The sequence below is a fragment of the Marmota marmota genome, unplaced genomic scaffold, assembly GCF_001458135.2.
Source record: "Marmota marmota marmota unplaced genomic scaffold, marMar, whole genome shotgun sequence".
NCBI lineage: Eukaryota > Metazoa > Chordata > Mammalia > Rodentia > Sciuridae > Marmota > Marmota marmota.
This window is the reverse complement of record NW_025999977.1, coordinates 48,993,886-49,008,765: the sequence shown is the minus strand read 5'-3', so window position 1 is coordinate 49,008,765 and position 14,880 is coordinate 48,993,886. Positions and strand designations below refer to the sequence as shown.

General features: G+C 41.1%; 1 protein-coding gene across 2 annotated transcripts in view; it reads right to left on the bottom strand.

Moving 5' to 3' along the window:
• The window catches only part of Cyria (CYFIP related Rac1 interactor A), a 57,272-nt gene that overhangs the window by 17,767 nt on the left and 24,625 nt on the right, over positions 1-14,880 (bottom strand). For both annotated transcript variants that reach the window (XM_015479956.2, XM_048804786.1), the window contains exon 2: positions 12,388-12,467. In XM_015479956.2, coding sequence (XP_015335442.1) covers positions 12,388-12,457 — 70 coding nt within the window. In that variant the 5' untranslated portion in view covers positions 12,458-12,467. The remainder of the gene's footprint in view (positions 1-12,387; positions 12,468-14,880) is intronic.

Below are 14,880 nucleotides of genomic sequence, written 5' to 3'. Positions count from 1 at the left end.
TTAACGCAGCTAGGCCAGGAGGGAGACCAGCCAGGATAGAAAGCAGAGACTTCTCAGGGCACAGAAAGGACAAAGAAATGTATCAACCCTTTTATCTCTGTATCCTTCCTTCCTTTCCACTCACACTGGGTAAGTTTTTTCAGGAATGATGTTATCCCTCTATATGAATCACTTTATATTGTATCTTTTTCTTTCTTTCTTTTTTGGTGCCAGGGATTGAACTCAGGGACACTTGACCACTGAGCCACATCCCCAGCCCTATTTTGTATTTTATTTAGAGACAGGGTCTCACTGAGTTGCTTGATGGTGTGCTTTTGCAGAAGCTGGCTTTGAACTCATGATCCTCCTGCCTCAGCTTCCCAAGCCACTGGGATTACAGGCATGAGCCACTGCGCCCAGCTATTTTAGTTTTTTTTCTGATTTCTCAAAGTTAAATGATGTCTTAAACAGAAAACTAAAAATCCATAAGCTAAGAAGACTATAGCTAGAGAATTCCGGAACTCCAGCTTCCAAGCGGGGAAAATGTTAGAAAGAAAACACAAAAGAAATGTGCACAGTCTAGAAGATAAACAAAAATCAAACACCCATTAATTCCATTCTTCTTCTTTTTGATGAATGTATCAAAAAATCATAAGCTAAATGAATTTCTTATGGAGATATTTATTTGGAGAAGAGGAGAAGCACAAGTCTGTAACCAAGATTCTGAGAACCCAGACTACTGAGTGTAAGTATAAAACGGCCTGAAAGAAGATGGTACTTGGTGGCCAGGAAAGAAGCCTTCTCATCTCAGCTGTCACATGGCCCCATCTTAGCAAATCTTAGGAAAACAGAGTTAAAACTAAGTGGGCTAAAAGAGCTCAGCTGGCAAAACCAAAATACATCCCGTTGGTGGTTACTTAAAAACAAAAAGAGAAAGATTTCACATCAATATTTTTTTTTAAATAGAGAAATTTCTTAGGTACTTAAAAATAAATTTTTCCAACAGTGTGGCCTCAAAATGGTGCTGAGTTAGAGACGGTCAGCTCCTCCCTCCACACAGTTGAAGTGACATTGTTTGATACAAATAGACTGGACTTTGATGTGACCACAGAGAGTTGGGGGGCCGTGGTGAGCACCTTCCTTCCGACAGCAACACTGCCCTGGTGCTGTGAAACAGGACCCTCAGCCCCTGTCTCCCTCTTTGGGAACTGTTTCTCTTGGCAGGGTTCCTAGCCTCCCATGAGAAATGTCTCTTGTGTGGTCCTGTTTAGCGGTGATGGAATGGGGTGGGAGAAACCAAATCCGTCATGCTCCCTTTCATCCAGGCTTAAAAATGTGTTGGCTCATTTTCTTCCATAATTTGTTGTTCTTAATGGATATGTGATTTCTTCCTCCTTCCCTGTCACAGAACTGAAGTCACTTCCTCTTCCAGACAATAATCAGACCCTTAGTGCTGGGAGCACAGTTCTGCCTTCTCAGCCAGAATGCGGAAGATTTTTAGGGGATTAAAAAACCAGAAGCATCAGCTTCCCACGTGGAGAGTGACAGCAGGAAGAAGCTCATGTAGGTCTGTCTGTCTTGCTTTTCAAATGGGAAAAGGAATGCTTGACCCTAGGTCACATTTAAAATTGGCCCAAATCCCTATAGAAGTCCATGACTCATCCCCCTTTCAACGAAAGAATCAGACAATCAGAACTAACTAATGAGAAATTTATTGACTAGATGTAAGACTTTGGTCATATTTATTGCATTTTGACATCATATTTACAGGGTCTAGCACAGTACCTGGTATGTAGGACATGTTCAAGAAAATTCTGCTGAATGGATGATTTAAATGTACTCCTCACTTTGTGTTTTGGGATGGTTTTCCTGCTCGGCTTTGAACTCTGAGATCTTTGGAGAAAAGATCTGTGTTCTTATCCTCCACAGCCACACAATGCCTCACCCACTGGAGACACAATCCATGTGTTGATGAATCAGTGACTCAGTGAGGAAACTGACCAGCTGCCTGAGAAGGGTGGGCGCTGACAGGCAGGGAGGTAAAGAAGTCAAAGAAGGTGCTGTTGCTTCCAGATCCTCTGTCTCTTCTCCCCAAGATGCTTTTATACTATCACATCTCTTATCATTAAGATACATGCCTTGACCTGCAGTTAAATTGGCTATTCACACCTTCATTAAACACACATGTCAATTATCCACCTACAGCCTCATGTCTCCTTGGTGTGGTTTGCATATCACGGGTGTTTCTTCTGTCTGGTAGAATGAAAAACTGCACTGGGTTTACTCCTCCAATCCTAAAACATTTTGCTTTCTGGAGAATTCCTGTGAGAGGCTTTGGAGGTCTACACTTCTGGCATTTTCCATATTCAGATGTAATTGGCGATCACATGTTAAAAATTTATTGTATTTTCAGATGTCATGAAATGACATCTTGAAAAGGACCCTGAAGAATTAGTGGTTGAAAAGGTCACCTATATTTAGTCCACCTATAACCCCTTAAAGCATTTGCTGAATGAACAGAACTCTGAACCACAGGCTTTGTTTTTCTATTTTTAACACTAAGAATGACCTTTCATTAATGAAGGTACGCACACATGCTCTCTCTCTCTCTCTCTCTCTCTCTCTCTCACACACACACACACACACACACACACACACACACACACACACACACGGGGATGCACACCAATACTCAAGATGGAAATGATCTCTGTTTCCAGTGGCAGCCAGTGAAATCTTTGATGGCGTTTCCTCTAAGAACTGCATTCTAAACTTCAAATCATCGTCAATTATTTCATCAAAATTGAGCAGAACAGTTAAACAAAGCTGGCTTACTCCTGCTTCACAATGAAGCTGTTAAAATCCCTGTGATTTACACAGGCAATTTCAGAAACCGATACTGGTAGGAGCCCTGAAGCGAGTGTCTCCCAGCTGGCCATTATCTACGCGATGATTTAAGGCCGTTCTGGACTTGCTGTTGTGCAAAGCATAAAAAGGAGCATGGGCGCTGTGACCTCGCACACACACCTATTATCAAGAACACACAAGGGCCATGGTTGTGGCTCAGTGGTAGAGCACTTGCCTAGCATGAGTGAGGCACTGGGTTCAATCCCCAGCACCACATAAAAAAATAAAAACAAATAAAATAAAGTATTGTGTCCATCTAAAACTAAAAAATATTTTTTTTTAAAAAAGAACATATGAAAGTCCAAGTGTCTGGGATTTTTAATGGAAAATAAATGATCTTGCTGATTAAGATAAGGAGTATTAATCTTGCTGGCAGGGGATGTATCCATCCTCCTGTGGTTGGATTCCCTGATGATGGGGAATGGTTAACCTCGTGGTTTTTGTGTCACCAGGCGAGGTGGAAGGTCTGTGGAGGACTCTGAATCTTATTTAAGCCAAATGCTTGGCATTCCACTGTGCTAACGGAGAGGAAGGTGACCAGGTACTTTGTTTGTCAGGAAGGTTTTGGGGAACCACCCAGGGGAGCATCAGCAGGCCTCAAACTGGAGAAGGGCTGTCAAACCAAAGCATTCTTATCTTTGTACATCAGCCCAGGGCTCATCCTGTCTTCAAAAGTACCAGGAGCCCACAAACCTTCTCCTAACAGTCTACTTAGGACTGCATGGAGAATTTGACAGTGAATCAAATTAACCTAAAATAATATGAGGCGAAGACTCGATTTATGAGGAAATGCCTCTGGTTTTGATGGAAGCCCTGGCATTTCATCAATGGGATATATAGCTCTCGCTGTGCCCGGATGACTGCTGGATAAACAATGAAGAAAGTACAGCAAGAAGGATTTGCCAACGCCATAAATTAAATCTACAGCCCTTCTCCCCCACCCACTTCCTCAGTCCTCACTCATCCCTTTCCCCTTCAAGAGGAACTAAGAATGCAAATAATTATCTATTATTAACATTTGAGGATGTAAAATGGTAATGATTTATAGCAGAATACCAACTGCTTATGAAAACAGCATGAAGTTGCAAGGGTCCAATGGAAAATATAAGTGAGACGTGGTTGACATATTTATTTGCACAGGACATTAGTCAGCACACACCAAAGCCCAAAGCCCTTCCCATGGAAGCAGGACCCCAGGGAATGAAAAGAGATGGATATTCTGGAAGAACTGGCTGTTTCCTTCACACGACTGGGATCCCCGGGTCGGGGCAGCACTCCAAGGATGGAATTTTGAGATGTGGACTACAGCCAGCGTGCCACTCACCTCCCAGCCCCCAGGGCAAAGAAGTTAACTCCCTGGGCCCAGACCAGATCTTGGTCAAGGAGAGACAAGCTACAACAGCCCTGTCTTCTCCCTACCTGTAGGGTCATAGTGAGAATTATTATATACATTGAAAATAGGAAAAAACAAAAGTGCTCGAAATTGCCATAAACTGCTTCCCTGTTGACTTTTGTCAAATGAGGATACTGGACCAAGTGGCCGCTGATCATCTGAAATTTTCCCCCTCTCCCCTTCCAAGGTCTCTAGCCTTCTCAGATCAACTTCAGCAGATGCAAGTGTGTCTGAGGACAGGTGAAAGAAGAGTTCAGTGGTGGCACGAAGTGGGCCTGAGTGAACAATATCAGGCCAGCCTGCCTCTTGACACCTCATTTTATAGAATTGGATGCTGCAGGCCTTTTGAGAACACAAAGATGTGGAGATTGCAGCATTTCCTGACCACCACCCCGCTGCTGCTGCTGTTCTTAGTAGTCCTCTGATATTAATAAATGTGGGTTTGTCTCATGAGAAAACCATTTGTTTAGCCACTAACTTCTGAAGAACTTTTTTTTTTTCAGCCCAATCAAACATCTGCAACTCTTGCTAGCGCAGCACCTGCTATCCGTTCCAGCTAGCAGACTTCTTCACTAACACCTGTACCACTGTCTGTCTTATTTCCTCATTAACGTGGAGAACTCCTTGAAGAAGAGGTCCTGTTCTTCTAATGCTCCTCTTCCATGTGCCGTATCTTATCCCTTCAGAGCTCCCCGCCCACTGAGAAACCACCTTCACTGTTGCTGCTTCTACCTGAAGAATGCAAAGGATTCTTTGCATATCGTTACTTAATTAACATCTATCAAAACCAGTAGTCCTAAGATTATCTTTCGTGTCCAGTCTTATGCTGCTGGATAAGACACATAAAAATATAAGCATGTGACACCATCCAAATCCTCACCTCCAGGAGAGGTATACTAATGAAGAGATGAATATACACTTGCAGAAGAAAACTAACCATGCTTGATTGCTGATAGTACCTCAGAAAATGGCTGATGTCCCTGCTAGAGCAATTATTGCCATTGCATTTAGACGCCGGCTTTGTCTTCCTCCCCAAAGAGACTGAGAGCTCTGCAGCTATTCACACCCCACTAACAGAGTGGCTGGAACACAGAATAACCTTCAGGATAACATGAATCAGGATCATAGTGACTGTAGTCAGGTGATCCATTTCCACAGATAAAGAAAATTATATCGAAATCATCTGTACTTTGTTACTTTTTTTTTGTACTTTTGTACAGATGTGCAATACACACACACACACACAACCCACACAACATGTCAGCTTTTTGTTGTTGTGAACAAAATACCAGCAAGAACAACTTAGAGAAGAAAGGTTTATTCTGCGTCATGGTTTCAGAGGTTCAGACTATTGTGGGCCAAATCCATCACTCTGGGCCTAAGATGAGCCAGAATATCAGGTGAAAAAGTGGAGGGCTGCTGCTCACCCCATGGTGGCCAGGAAGCAGAGAGTGAGTGGGGAGGGCATGGCAAGAATAAGCACCCTTCCAGGGCATGGCCCCCATGACCCACCTGCTCCAGCCACACCCACCTGCCTATAGTTACCATCCAGTCAGTCCATTCAAACCTAGAGGAACTGAGTAGGTTACAACTCTCGAAATCCAATCATTTCACCTCCAAAAATTCTTGCATTTACACAAGAGCTTTTGGGGGACACCTCATATCCAATTCATAACACACACGAAGGAATATTATTCAGTCTTAAAAACAAAGAAATTCTTGCAACAATAATAGGAATGAGGTTATGCTAACTGAAATAACCCAGTCACAGAAGGACACACACTGCAGGATCTCACTAACAAAATGTATCTAAAGAGTGCAACTCATAAATGGAAAGTGTAAAAGGGTGATTGCCAGAGACCTAGGGGAGGGGGAAATGGGGAGTTATTAACTAACAGATCTCAAGTTTCCTTGGTGCAAAATGAGTAAGTTTTAGAAATCCTGTGTCCAATATTTGCCTATAGTTAATAAAAAATAAATAGTTAATAAAACTATTGTGCATTCAAAAATCTGATAAGAGGATAGATCTCATGGTAAGTGTTCTTGTCACAATTTAAAAAAAAAGGAAAAAGCAATCAAATATATCATATGAATTTGTTTCAACCCTGTGAAGTGGTTTCAATCTTCCATCTCATTTGGAAAAACTCAGGGAAATTTCAATATGTGTTGTATATTAAATGATATAAAAGAACTAGTGTTAATTTTGTCAGGTATAAATCTGAATCTATGCAATAAAACTTCATACGATTAAGATATAAAAAAAAAAACCACAAAGAATATTGCCCTCATACTAACAGAGAACAAGTTAGATAATCTACAAAATCTTGGTTATATTTAACCTACAAGAGAGCTGAGGTTGCAAAACACTGAATGAAATACAATCCAAACAGTAGGCAGACTGTCCTAGGAGGTGAGGCCACAGGTACTTTCACATTTGGCAGAGAAGGGGCAGGGGTGGGAAGCTTTAATAAATGTAGGCCACATGTTCTTCTAGTCTGAAGGATGTGTGCAAACCGGCCTGGAAGCTGAACAGTCTTGGAGTCCTGAGTAGAAAGGGAAGCTATGTCTATCTGCCAGGGTTTTTCCACGGACCTTCACCCAAGGCTAACAAGATAAATTGAGAGCAGGAAGGAAGAGAACACACAGACAGTGCGGATCCAGGGCCCTGGCTCTGCCTCGAGGGATCTCAGATCAATGATCCCACTCTTGGTGCCACTTGAGCATGAAGCAGGGGCCACCTGCTCTGAGGGACAAGAGGAGCACCGAGGGAGATGCCCTCTAAGGCTCAGGTGGCCAGAGCTGCTGTAGTAGCCCAAGCAGGAAAGCAAAGTCGTTCCTGTGGAGTTGAGGGAACAACTATCTGCGAGGCTCGGGGACAGTCAATCTACTGCTTGTCTCTACCCATCAGCCTATTCTAGATTTTTCAGTGGAAGGTGGTCTTTGTGACAGGCTTCTTTCACTTAGCGTAGAATAGCATGCTGTAGCACTTCACTGCTTTTAGCTCAATAATATTACATTAAAAGGATCTATCTATCTCATTCTGTTTGCCCATTTATCAGTTGATGGGCATTTACTTTTTTTTTTAACTTTTTAAAATTTATTTTTCAGCTAATATAGATAATGCTGTTAAGTTTATTCATATACAAGTTTCTGTGTGGACAAATATTTTTATTTTTCTTGAGGGTTTATGCATAGGAGTGGAATAGCTGAGTCATATGTTAACTTTATATTTAGACTTTTGAGGGAACTTCAGACTGCTTTCTAAAGCAGAAGTACCACTGTACTTTTTAACTAGCCAGTGTATCAGATTCTGATTTCTCCATATTCTCACTGGCATGTTTTATCCTCTCCCTTTTGATGAGAACAATCCCAGTGGGTGTGCAGTCATACCGCATCGTGGTTTTCATTTGATTTCTCTCATGGCTAATGATAGTGAACATCTTTTCATGTATTCATCGGACATTTGTTTGTCTTTGGAAAAATGTCTACTCAGATCTCAAAGGAATCTTTGATAGAGCAAATTCCTTACTGATTGGTGGGGGGAAGCTTCTTTGAAGTGAGGTGCTTGTGCATAGATTTTAATCTACTTGAACTTCTATTGTCTCGGAGAGCCTTTACTCCAGGCTGTGGCTCTTAGAACTCCAAAGGTTTCTTGGTGTGGCTCCCCTGTCCTAAACACTAGTGGGTAGGTGAATCACTCCATGCATTAAATAAAGACAGGCCCCAAAGTGGCTGATCTGCAGAAGCACCTGGAAAGGTGGAGAAAAGCAGATTCTTTGGACTGGACCACAGAATCAGAATTTGGGGGTGAGGTTCAGGTAACTATATAAGAAGAGATCCACCAGATGTTTCTACTAATCATTTTGGCCTGGGAACCACTGGTGCCACTTCACTGGAGGGCCAGTGTTTTCACGTGGTGCATTGGGTGCCATCTTGGAGGGTCTGACTGGGCTCTTCAGCTATGTTGGACATGCTTTCTCCTGCACTCTGTCCCTCCAGCTACCATTCACCAGAGAGGCAGGGAGCCATGCTTATCTCTGACCCTTCAAAAGGAAGTAGAACAATGACCAGAATGTAGAGAAAGGAAAAGAAAAAAAAGTAGAGGGATAGAAAAAATAACAAAAAAAGACATTAAGTGTTGTGGAGAAATACAAGCCCAAGGCACAGGAGTAACTGCAAAGGTCAGCAGGAATTTAAATCAGATCTTTGCAACTCAAAAACCCAAGGACAGATGTGTCTAATTTTGTATTACGTTTTGACCCAACCTAATTATATCTATTTGACCCAGTTCAATTATATTCCATTGCTGACTTCAAAAAGAATATTCAATGCTCAAAGCAGAAGTGCCAAAGTCAGTTAAGCTGTCGCTACATGCTGTGCAGCCTCGTCCCCCTCTGCCCCTCACCCTTAACTCTTTCCCATGCACCCTTCATACACAAAGCCACACATCTTCCATCTGCTTTCCTGGGGGCCACCAGTGTCAGCTCACTGCCCATTTGATTATCCCCTTCATGCTCTGTCTTTTCTGACCGCCTTGTAGCACCTGAATCATCTGCATTCCTCCTGAGCATGGTGTTCTCCTGTCTGCCTGGGCTGAGCTGGCTCTGAACCTTCTTCTCAAGACCAGCCTCTATTACCCAGGCTCACGTGTGCTCCACACCCCTGTTCAACACAGGCTAAGTAATGGGTCACAAAACTGAGCGAGGCTCAGGCTCTGTCCTCAGGAATCTCAGTTCAGTAAGTTGTCCCCTAATCTCTACAGTGTGGCCTCTTCCCAGGACCCTCTACCTACTCAAGCCCCCTCCCAGCATGAGCGTGCCTAAAGTTCCCATTTGCTCACGTCTTGTCTGCTTCCTTGCTTTTCCACAGGATTTCCACTCTTCTCCTTGAAGAAGAGAGCTGCAGCCTTCAGCTCCTCAGCTTGGCAACTGTACTCTCAGGGTCTAACCCAAGCTAGCCTTCCATTTCAGCCCCCAGTTCTTTCCAAAAGGCATTTGGTGGCTCTGTCTAACTTCTTGCTGTTCTTCAAACATACCCTTCCTATTCCAGGGCCCATGCCTTTAATCACACTGTCCCATCTGTTGGAAGACTCCTCACCCCATCTGTGCCTTCAGAAAACAACTCATCTTTCGAAGCCTTTTCCAAATGCCTCCTCTTGCAAGAAGAGACCTCCTGGTCGTTCCGCAGCCTCCCATCAGTTGTGTGTTCTTTTTCCTTCTTTACTCCCATGGCATACTGGGTCTCTCTCCTTAGTTGGTCTTCACCTCTGTGCCTACATCATTCTCCACTCTTGCCTGAGGCTTCATTAGACAATGACTGTTCTCACTTAGTTCTGCGTCCCCAGTTGCGAGGCTTATATGAATGGTTACAGCTACACCCAACATTCCTTTACTAGATTGACCTGAAATCTACAGACTCAAGGGCAAATCATGCCTGCAGCCCATCTTTCCTATCCCTCCAACTTATTTATCTTAGGATAAAAAATACCCAAATTAATATTTTTCCATGGGATGTCTTAGTTTGCGGATCCATCTCTAATTAGGAAGAGATTATGATGGCTGTGGACTTCCAGGAAGCTGCTAGTGATGAGCACTTAAAGAAGGAGGAGAGCTAAAGAGGCCTGTGTCCCCATTTCAGGTCCCTAATCAGCCTCCATGTGACTTCGGCCCAGTTAGTTATCTTCCCAGACTCTTGGTAGAATAAAGTTAATTTTCTCCTTGGGACTGATGAGAAAATAGACTTTTACACATTTTTCTAAATTTACAGTTTTATATTTTCCTTAAATCTTGTAACTCTAGCCTTAGCGGTGAGCCACCAGACGTGGGATCCCAGTCTATTCTTACTTCTCTTGAGGATATACAAATCTCCACGAATGGATGTTTTGTACCATGAACAGCATCGAAACTTGATTTCTAAATGCTGCATTTTGCCACCATGACCTTTCCTTAGATGAAATGTTCAGAAAATGCCCAGAGTACAAGAGCGAGCAGATCGCAGTGCTTGGCTAGAAGGGAGGGAGAAGGGGCATAGACCCTCTCAGTGCCACTTGCCTGCTCTCCAAGTGGGGAGGGGATTCCTGAGGCAGAGTCTCAGAGCTCCAGGGACCACCAGTTGAAAACCCCTGCTTTCTCCCTGCAGCCTTTACATGTTTCACTTTAAATGTTTTTATAATTAGACTGGAAAAGAACTCAACCCTGATCCTTTTTATTTTTTTGGTGCTGGGGATTGAATTCATGGGCACTGGAGTTCAAAGAGCCACATTCCCAGCCCTATTTTGTATTTTATTTAGACACAGGGTCTCACTGAGTTGCTTGGCACCTTGCTTTTGCTGAGGCTGGCACTGAACTTGTGATCCTCCTGTCTCAGCCTCCTGAGCTGCTGAGATTACAGGCGTGCGCCCCTGCGCCCACCCGGCAACACTGGTCTTTATGGGAGTGTGGAAAGCCAGAGGTCCAAGAACAACCAAACAGGCAAGTGGGATCACTGACCTGTGGCAGGTGCATATGGAATTTAGGGCTTCCAGAAAGGCTACTTTGGGTGCTGATATGCCCCAGAGTTGCCAGTGAACAGAGTATTTCCTTGCTGTTTTTAGCCTTGGTGTGCTGAATCCAACAATGCAGAATGCACATGATAAGAAATGGAAGGGTGCAATTAAAAATGTAAATAATAAAAAGGGCAGTAAGACTGTCCACAATTTGTTTTGTAAAAATTCTTTAAAGTTATTAATATATCATGAATGACTCATCCGTCCATCCACCCATCCCAAGCCAAAGAGCAACAACAACAACAACAATAACAACAACAAAAGACTGGGTGAAACCAGAAGAAATCTGTAGGTGAACATAATCCAGATTATGTTTTCAGATATATGGGTTTTGGGGACACTTTTCCTTTTCAAGTAAACTTTTAAACACACCAAACATCGTGAAAAGATACACCTAAGGAGCTTTCACTTTTTGTTATATCGCCCCTTGGAAAGGTTTTCTAGCACTTAATAAATCTGTTTAATCTATATATAAGGAGGTTTAATCTAAACATGAGGAAGCTCCAACTATTTTCATTAGTATTGATAAAATGCTTGAAAAAAATCAAAACTTAAAGTAGATTAAAGCACAACAATATTAATACTGAAGAAGAGACATTCAACTGTGCTTGCTATTGTGGAATTATAATTTTAAAAGAGGGTAACACAAGTCAAAGGCAGAAACTTGAGCTAAGTTGGAATAAACATAAACATTTGCACATGTTTACCATCAATAAAATAAACTAAGAGTCTGTCGTTATTCTGTCAAGATTCTTTGTTTTTTTTTTGAACTATGTGTATTTTTATTTTTTATTTATTTATTTTTTCTAAAATATTATTTTATTATTATTATTATTATTTTTTATTGTTGGTTGTTCAAAACATTACATAGTTCTTGATATATCATCTTTCACACTTTGCCTCAAGTGGGTTATGAACTCCCATTTTTAGCCCATATACAGATTGCAGAATCACATCAATTACACATCCATTGATTTACATATTGCCATACTAGTGACTGTCGTGTTCTGCTACCTTTCCTACCTGAGGGAAAAAAATAATGCTTTTGATAAAAAGACATCAACTTTTTGCATAAAATGTTTATCCCAAATCCTAAAATGATTTTATACAATCAAAAACTCCATAAAGAACAGATGGATATGACTAACAAAAAATAATCTGTAAGCCTTATTTATGGTATTGATCACTTTTTTCTTTCACTTCTAGTGATATTTGTTTTATATTAATCTACATAAATGAATATGCTTACTTTTTTGGATTATGACATAGTAATTCATACCAAGTTTCAGAAAAGGTGAATAATGATTTATGCTACACCTGTAAAAGCTCATCATTTCTAAAATCAAAGAAAACCAAGGACATTCTAAAAATGTTTTCTACTAGGCTTCCAAAAAACAGGAAGAAAGAGAAATAAACTGATTTTAGAAATGATTTCAGAAAGAAATGCAGAATACCATTTGGATTTGGTTTAAGTATCATATAAAATCTTATTGTTAATTTCCTTACCAACAAGCTATAAAAAGCGAAAAGTTTCCATTATTATGCTATAATTTTTGGAACTTACTTTCAAAATCCAGGAAAAAATGAGGATAGTTTTCAATTTCCCTGGTAAGGACTTTGAGCAGGTTTCCCATCCCAGCAAACCTAGAAAGGCAACACAAAAACAAATCACTTAGAGATATAAAAAATAGACCTTTAACTACCTCTGAAGACCAAAAAGAAGACACCTCCATTCCTGAAGATGAGTAACTCATTCCTCAATTGGTTACAGATAAATATCTCCGAGGTGCTGTATCTCCAAAACATAGGTACATCTGGCCTAAACCATATGACAGTGATAAAAAAAAAAATGTGTCATAATGTCTCTCAGGAGAATACACTTGCACCTTGTATCTCTTTCACTACATATAAAAAAAAATTAACCATGAACATCCTATTAAAAGAATTAGGTATTTCAATTTTAGGAAGTAGAGCTTTGTGTATTCTGCACAATGCTTCCTTTCCCCTTCACTGATCCTCTGAATCCTCACAGTTAATACTCCAGCTCTGCCTCATTTCCATGTACATGGACATTTACATTGTTGGGAACATACCATGTCAATGGATAAGCAGAAAAAAGAGGGTATTTCTAAAATATCTGTCTAGAAAGGTAAGTTTCTTAAAATTCATGGGAAACAATTCAGAAAACACAGATTAGGGGTTCCAGGGACTTGCCAGTGGGTATAAGAAACAAAACTTCTTAGAATGTAACTATAGACAAATCAAAGATCTCATAATGGGACATTTCAATGGTAAAGAGACTGGACACTTAATGAAGAGTAAAAATTAAAAGGCTAATATCCAAAACTTACCAATGAAGCAGCAGTCTAAGACATTTAAAAAGTGTTTCAAATCAACAGAGAAATAGAAATTTGTTACATATTTTGGGGGGAACTGGATATTGAGCCCAGGGGTGTTTTACCCCTGAGCTACATCCCCAGCCCTTATGGTGATTTTTAAACAGCAAAATTTCCACTATTCTTAGATGTAGACATTAAACTGTCGTCTACACCTCTCCAGACTAAACTCACCCATTCATTCACTCATTCATTCAACACGTGTTTTTGGAGCAGCCTGCAGGCACTAGGTCTGAGCTACTTAGAAAGCAATCTTCTAACTCTGCTACAAATGAACCCTTGTGACTTCCATACCCATTTTTTGAAAGATCAATATAAAAAAATCATGACCAGTGAACTGCTGGGCTGCAATTTTGTATGCTATGGCTTCTGAGAGTAATAATGTTGATATGGAAATTTTTAAAAAATACACCACTACATGAGAAAGATGTATCAAGAGAAAAATGGACTTAAAAGATGACTCTATGTGTGAGAAGATGCAGCAAATATAATCTGGCCTCCTTGCTCTTCCACTGAGAAACCACTCATGCATCTGCAGACCTCCCTCATGGGAGAACCTACTAACACGAAATCAGAAAAGAAACCATTTAGAGAGTCTACTCCTCACCACAAGGCCTCATCCTAATCCCAGCTCTGCTTCCTGCTACCTCTAACCATGGAGGGCAAGCCACTTCATTCCTGTGATCCTCAAGTTCCTTATCTGAAAAACAAGTTCTTGAAAAGTATCTATTGAAATGATAATGCAAAATGCTTAGTGCAGCACTTAGACAAAATTAAAAAAAAAAAAGAGTTATAAGCTCTTGCTACAGGATGACAATAAGAGTTGCCATTATCATCATCATCATCCTGATTATCCTAACAGCCTTCACAGACTTATTTAGGATGTTCCTACGGAAGGTGAATTTGATAGACTGTATGTGGCTCCAGGGAAGATAGGATCAATGGGGAAATAAGGAGAAAGGTCTTCATGCAATGTTCTGAAAAAAAATATCTAGCCATTAGAATTGCCTGAATATTGAGTAATTTGCCTTATGAAACAATGCGCTTTTTCTCACTGGTGATGTCTAAGTAGTATAGCATCATCCTGAATGATGCTATAAAAATGACTTATGTGTTGGGGAACAGGTTGGACTAGATATGTCCTAGACCTCTCCTTCCTTGAGGTGCATGACTACCTGGGCATGCACATGGGTGTGCATGTGTGTGCAATGGAAAACAAGCACCATATTTCCCTCTTCCAAAAGGTCTTCCCTATCCCTCTGTCATTCTTCCTTTCTCTCCTGCTTTTATGCACATTTCCTTTGCAGATATTCTTGAGCAAAGCCCTGTGTGAAGTGGGTTCTGCCAAATTGAACGGCTGCAGCTGACCCAGACCGTTCCTCCACTGGGCAGCGTTCATGAGCCCCCTGCCTCTCTAGGGAAGAATATTGCCAGTTTAATGAGCAATTTGAGATCAAACCTGCAGACCCTTCTTGCGGGAAGATGATTCCACCATTTAGCAAAAGCCCTGGCTTACATATGTAATGACTTAATGGAAGAAAAATGTTCTTAATTTCCTTATTTCTGTGCTATGAATGTGTCACAAGACACTTTGGTGAATTTAGCTCTCTTGTTAAATTCTGTCCTGGGCATGATTTTAGTGTCCAAGTAGCTGGGTGGGA